The sequence below is a fragment of the Gastrolobium bilobum genome, unplaced genomic scaffold (assembly GCF_033153095.1).
Source record: "Gastrolobium bilobum isolate Gb01-03AN ecotype WA unplaced genomic scaffold, APGP_CSIRO_Gbil_v1 utg11542, whole genome shotgun sequence".
Classification (NCBI taxonomy): Eukaryota; Viridiplantae; Streptophyta; class Magnoliopsida; order Fabales; family Fabaceae; genus Gastrolobium; species Gastrolobium bilobum.
In genome coordinates, this window is record NW_026898298.1 from 219,869 (window position 1) to 227,496 (window position 7,628).

The 7,628-nt window shown below is 30.0% G+C and overlaps 1 protein-coding gene across 1 annotated transcript; it reads left to right on the plus strand.

Moving 5' to 3' along the window:
• The first annotated feature begins 4,634 nt into the window (after positions 1-4,634).
• LOC133314643 (carboxylesterase 15) lies at positions 4,635-7,083 on the plus strand. Its single transcript, XM_061516148.1, has 2 exons — positions 4,635-5,320; positions 6,774-7,083. The coding sequence occupies exons 1-2, from the start codon at positions 4,635-4,637 to the stop codon at positions 7,081-7,083; spliced, it is 996 nt and encodes a 331-aa protein (XP_061372132.1).
• Positions 7,084-7,628: the final 545 nt, after the last annotated feature.

Consider the following 7,628-nt stretch of genomic DNA (forward strand, 5'->3'; position numbering starts at 1 on the left):
AGGATTTATTATTCTTAGAACTTGTTTGAATTCTTTCTTTTTTAAGCTATAAGCTACTTTTAAGCTAAAGATAAAAAAAAGAGCTTAATAAAAAGTTAAAAGTTATTTGATGATTACATAAAAAAGCACACAATTCAAGAAAAGCTAATAAGAGCTTAAAAAAAAGCTCATCCTAGAAACAATTGACTCTTGGCTTTTTTTTATTATAAAAAAAGAGTTTTTTATTATAAGAGTGTTTCTCAAAACCTGTTTGGTATAATTTTTGCTTATAAGAAAAAGAGAATTTAAAAATAAGAGGATCCAAACAGACACTTATACTGATGTAAGAATAATAAATCTTACATCATATCTTAACTGTTATTTTTCATGCATCCAATGATTAAGATTTATTCGGTAATACTAGTTAATTAATTATAACCTAATAAATTTTAACCGTTAAATATACGAAAATAAACTATTAAGATGTAATGTAAAACTTGTTATTAAGATGAATACAAGGGTACTAATAAAACTAGTATCCAAATAATAACTATTAGTAATATACTAATTACTAGGAAGTATTGATTTACATCAATATAAGTTAAGATTATTATTCTAGTTTTTTTATTATATGATTTAGATCAAAATTTACTGTAAGATTAAATTAAAGATTCTATCATATAAATTATGGGGAAAACTAATCTTATGTTGCATAAGATAGTGTACCTCATGTTGTGAAATAAAATCAAAGTGGAACCTACTAAAAAAAAGAAAAAAAAATCAAGAAAGGTCTCACCTTGATTTTGTTTCACAACATGAGATATACTATCTTATGCAATATAAGATTAGTTTTACCCATAAATTATATTTATATAATATTATATTAATCAAAATTTATTTAATACTTCGCTAATATAAATCAAGTTTGATATAATATATTATTTTGAAATATAAGAAAATATGAATCATTTAATTATAATTCTATTGTTGTTCAACTTTTATAAGACTTGATACAAATAATCAAGATAATAAATAGTTATAATTAAATATTTAGATCGATAAAAATTACATTCTATGAAACGTTATTTAATAATGTGATTAATAATGTCACGGTTGGTCCAACTTTTTTTTAGCTTTTAGCTTTAAAGCCTTTTTTAAGCTTAAAACTGAGCTAAAGAAAAAGATATTGACTAAAAAAATTAGGTTAAAGCTGTCGAGTAATTTATGATTTTTTACTCCGAAAATCTCATTTAAAATTGGAATCTACATCGATGTTGTCTATTTCGCAGGAAAATATCTATAATAATAGTTGTACCATTTACTCAGTGTATTTATCTAATAAAAAATTAGGAGTGACTGTTATCTTGTATGAAAAAAAGAGAAAAATATTTTTTTTATCTGAGTGTCACTTGTTGAATGACAGATGTACCTACTACAGATGTACCGAAGATGATCTCATTTCGCAGGGGAGTGGATGTTTTTATGTGAAAAAATAGTCATGTGATCATGTTATTTGATCAATATATTTTTCTCTCTCTTATCTCATCGTCAATGAATAATTGTGATCAAATAACACGATGATATCACTATTTTTTTACATTAAAAGATCCACCTCATTTCGCAGCGCTTCCACACTCAATCGACAAAGTGAGGGCCTTTTTTACCTAACAGACACTTGGTTGCAGAATATTGGTATCGGAAGATCATCTGTAAATATATCTCACACTTTTTTTTTTTTTTTTTTTATCTCAAATGCCGATCAGGCTCAATTCTTTTTTCTTTTTTTTTGGATAATGTAGGAAAGTAAAATCAGGCTCAATTCTTATATTCTCACACATAATGGATTTCACTATACTCATCTTCTCAAGTCTCCAAGAGCAACCAAGTTTCAGGGTCAATCCATTTTTTAGAAATGTTTCGAAATATTAACTGACCAGCTGGTTTTATGATTGGTTGGCAGATAAACTAATTTAAATAATAAAAAAATAAAAATTTAAAAATAAAAATTATCTTATAAATTTTATAGTATTGTATTATTTTATCTTAAATCTTCATTCATGTTTTATAATCTCAAATCTAAATGTAGGTAGTGCTCGGGCTCACAAGTCCTTAAAGAACTTATTTTTACCTTCATACATGGATAATATTTTCATAAATCAAGTATTTTCTTTTTTATCTTTTCTAGAGAAGTACTAAGATAAAAATCTTGAATATCATAAAATTTTAGTATGGCAAATAAAATATACTTGTTACCTTACATTAAAAGAAAAAATCTAACACATTATACATTGGCAAGAAGGAATCGGACTCTAAGGAAAAAATAATAATTCCTCCTAGAATTTAACTTTTCCCATTTATATTTTTGAATTAATTTTTAATATTCTTTGTCCACTTTTTTATATTTAATATGTGAAAAGTGTTTGTCCTCTTAGAGGACACAAACTTAGATTCTTTTAAAAGAGAGATAGATACAAAAAGGTGTGAGTCTCACTGAAAAAATAAAGATGTAGATCTTACCTTTTTGTGTCTATATCTCTCGTAAAAGGACATGTTTGGTCCGGAAAAGACTGTATTGCTATATCGTATGGTATGCGCTCATACTATGGATAGGTATCTTCGTTGGCTTATAGCCATTATTCCCGTCACTGCGCACAAGCAATGAGCTTATAACCGAGACGTGAGTGTATGCACAGTGTGGGCAGAAGTAGTAAATGAGTTCAAGGTGTGTACTTGAGGTCTTTAATCTCTTATTTATAAGGGTTACCTCCTGGGCTTGTGTAGATCTCCCAGTCGTAGTAGGATTTAACTTCCTTTCTGTTGAGATAGGGACTCTATCCTTAGCTGCCTTACTGTTTTATATTATTAGGATAATTGGATAATTATCCTTTAAGGGATCCTGCCTTACTGTTTTATATTGTTAGGATAATTGAATAATTATCCTGTAAGGGATCCTTGGTAGGTGGTTAGGATATGGAAATATTCCATAACAGGACCTAAGTTTGTGTTCTTTAAAAGGACAAATATTTTTCTCATTTAATATTGAGTCAAATTTTCTTCTATTAAAATAAAATAGAAACCTATTAATATATTTCTATTCTAGAATATTTGAAATCTGAAAATAGTGACATAATAGTAACGTTCTAATTTATTGTGGGGTTTAAAATAAGAAACAAAGTCAAAAAGTTTTTTTCAAAAATTGACTAACGTATAAATTGGAGAATTAAAATATTCAACTCAACCAGACCAAAATAGGCGGAATAAACAAACTGACTCGACGAATAACTATAAAAAATATTGTTAGAGAGGAAAGCAAAAAAAAAATAGAAACTCCTCCCACACCTCCTAATAATAATATTATTTTCTTATTTTTCATTCGTTAAAAAAAATAACCGACCAAAAATGGCAAGATGGAATATCATAAAAATTTAGCATGACAAATAAAATATACTTATTACCTTACATTAAAACAAAAAATCTAACACATTATACACTGGCAAGAAGGAATCGAACTCTAAGGAAAAACTAATAATTCCTCCTAAAATTTCACTTTTCCCAATTCTATTTTTGAATTGTTTCTTAATATTCTTTGTCCACTTTTTTATATTTAATATTAAGTTGAATTTTCTTCTATTAAAATAAAATAGAAACCTATTAATATATTTCTATTCTAGAATATTTGAAATCTGAAAATAGTGACATAATAGTAACGCTCTAATTTATTGTGGGGCTAAGCAAAAGAAACAAAGTCAAAAAGTCTTTTTTCAAAGATTGACTAACTTTAACCCACAACGTCGTATTAAATTGATGAGTTAAAATATTCAACTCAACCAGATCAAAATAGGTGGAATAGACAAAACTGACGAATAACTATAAAAAATATTGTTAGAGAGGAAAAAAAACTAGAAATTCCTCTCAACACCTCCTAATAATAATTTTATTTTCTTATTTTTCATTCATTAAAAAAAAAAAAAACCGACAAAAACGGGCACTTAGCATTTGGCATGTAAACATGTGTAGAATATTCATTACCCCAATTAATATATATGTTCTGTACATTTGAACATTCAATAATGCCTCATTCAATTATCCTATTATTTATTACAATTGTTAATTAAATTAACTGTCTATACAATCCACACACACATCGACTTAAAGTGGGAGACACAACTCAATGTTAAATCCCCCTATCTTTGTCTCATTTCCCCAAAGGCATTGCAATTTATAATTTCCCTCATATCCTCATACTTGCAATTATACGTCCATCACAAGCGCTTGACTGTATTGCATGCTTATATCATATTAATTAATTTAACAACTTAAGGCATAAGGTTTCACCAAAAGCTTTGTACCCTTCCAGATTAATCAAATTAAATATTCCTAGAGTCACGACGGTTCATCTAATCTAACTACCTAAGGAATTATATTCAAAGGGGGAAAAAAGGAAAAAAGAAAAGAACCAATAGCTAAGGATAAATGTGGCAGCAAATTGAATAATCTTATCCTGAAATTACATAATGACCCTCAATAATCCCCACTAATAGCAGACCTAGCTACTACCACCACCACCATTGTGGAATTATATATACATTGGTAGTGTCTCATTTCCACTCACACAAGCAATTTCGCAAACACACAACACAATAATAAAAATTTGAATGGGTTCCCTTCCGCACGTAGTTGAGGACTGCATGGGGTTCCTTCAACTCTATAGCGATGGCTCCGTTATCCGCTCCAACAACATAGACTTCCCAGTTTCCGCCATTGAAGATCAATCCACCGTAACCTTCAAGGACATTCTCTTCGACAAGAGATTCAACCTTTTTCTTCGCCTCTACAAGCCCCAACACTCTTCCAACAACGACAACAACAAGAAGCTCCCTGTGGTGATGTTTTTCCACGGTGGAGGATTCTGTTTCGGATCACGCACGTGGCCCCATATTCACAACTGTTGCGTGCGCCTCGCCTCTGGACTCCAAGCGGTGGTGGTCGCGCCGGACTACCGCCTGGCACCGGAGAACCGGCTTCCGGCGGCGGTTGACGACGCCGTGGAGGCCGTGAGGTGGCTGCAACGGCAGGGTTTGTGCTTGAAGGAAGACGGTATTGGTGGGGACACGTGGTTGAATGATGACGTTGACTTTGACCGAGTTTTTATCGTGGGTGACTCATCTGGCGGGAACATTGCGCACCAACTCGCGGTTCGGTTGGGATCCGGTTCAAGGGAGATGGACCCGGTTCGGATACGAGGTTACGTTCTGTTGGCGCCGTTTTTCGGCGGGGAGGTTCGAACCAAGTCCGAGGAAGGTCCACCGGAACAAATGCTGAACCTTGAGTTACTCGACAGGTAAGGATAACAAAATTATTAATTATGATATTTACGAAGTAAAATGTTGTTTGTTACTTAGAATTCACATTATAATTCCCTCTCATAGTTCATAAATGTGTCTACGAATAAACCCACAAAAATAACTTGACACTTGTTTTTTTGAGAGATATGGCATAATCTAACGCATTTATAAGCATTAATTATGAAAATTTTATTTTCTCAGTATTGATAACTTTAATAAAGAAATAGTGTAAGTAAAATTATTGGGTGAGAATATCCACTTTATTAAGTTTTACATATATTATCAATATTTTTTTAATTTATATGTATAGAATTATGCATTGAACGATTTTTTTTTTCCTTTTTCCTCTATTTTTTTTATAAGGCTTTTTTTTTCCTCTATTTAGTTTTATTAAAAATAAAATGGCATTAGCAGGGTTTTTGTGAAATTATTTAAAAAAAAAATTATGACCTTCACTCATCTGGTCAACTCGTTTCATGAGCATAAATTAAAAAAAAAAACAGAAAGAAAAATTAAATGAGAATTGTTTTGGAAACGTGAGGAAATCAAAACGGCAATGATGTTTGGAAAGGCCAAAATTTGCACATATCAATCATACAAAATTAAAGTGATTAATGATAACACTTGGCTAGTCCCTCTTCCACCTCTTTGTGTCACATCGTGGTGCCTTCGTCCCACCATATGCAACATTATCAGAGAAACTTGTCCATTAATATGTGGAGAACAGTGAAACGTCATTGTCGTGAACTTTTTATTTTTATTTTTATTTTTTCGATATAGGTTTCCATTACTTGGGTGAGATATTGTGAGATGCATGCCTACAATTAATAAAAAATATGATTAATCAAAATCTAAATATTTCCTATCTTATTAAATAAACAAATACTACGAAAACAAGTGGGTTATAACATGAAACTCATTTAACATTAAAGAACCCAGCCAGTCATCAACGCACTTCAGATTCCATCCTTAAAAAAGATAAAAATCGTAGAAACTTTTTCACTTTCCAGAGGATATACCTAATCCGGTATTGTAGCAAAATGCAATGCTTTTATATGTTCCAATTCGAAATCATTTATTTATTCTGAGCCTTATCCAATATTCTAATTCACAACAAATAAAGTCAATTGTTAGGTGCTATTTATATTTATCAAGGGTCCCTTTTTCTCATGCGACAAATTATGTATTTCAGAAAATATATAATTATAATATAAAAAAATTAATATTATAATTATGTATTTTTCAGAATATATAATTTGCATGAAAACTTCGAATTCATATAATATGAAAATCTATTATCCCATTTATCAAATAGGTGACAATGAAATATTAAAGTTTGTAATAGGTAGGATGGTGATTGGGAATATTATATATAGATATATGTGTGTGTGCGTGTGTGTTTTATACAATTAAGCATGCTAAAAGTATTAAATATTAATTTTCAAACAGATTTTGGAGGATGTCGATGCCAGTTGGAGAGACCAGAGACCACCCATTGGCGAATCCATTCGGACCTGGCAGCCCAAATCTTGGAGAAGTGAAGCTTGACCCTATTTTGGTGATTGTAGGTGGCAATGAATTGCTTAAGGATAGGGCAGCAGACTATGCATCAAGGTTAAAAGAACTAGGGAAGGACATTGAATATGTTGAGTTTGAGGGGAACCAACATGGATTTTTCACACATGATTCATACTCACAAGTTGCAGAAGAGGTCATCCTAATCCTTAAACGATTCATGCTTAAGACTACTTCTTGTTAATTAGAAGACGCACCTGAAAAACAAATTAAAGGGTCTGGGGTAAACTTAGTTAAATCTATATTTTTTAGACTAGTAAAGTGGATTGTGGGAATGAAATTGTGTAAATTTAATGGTGTGTAGTTTTTGAGTGAAGATTGTAGTCAACTACCTTTCTTAGTAATCTGTGGTACAGCTTATCAATTATATGTGCTGTTTTCTAGACGATAATTCATAATGATTAGAAATTCAATTGCAATTGCGATACATCTTTTTGCTCTTTAATTTGTGTCCATCATATATATATATATATATATATATATATATATATATATATATATATATATATATATATATATATATATATATATATATATATATATATATATATATATATATATATATATATATATATATATATATATATATATATATATATATATATATATATATATATATATGTTGTAAGTTGTAACAAGTGGATATAGAAAGGTTTACATATATGAAATCAACATATTTGTCTTTTTACCGCAACATTTAAAAAGGAACATGCATTTTTTCCAAAAATA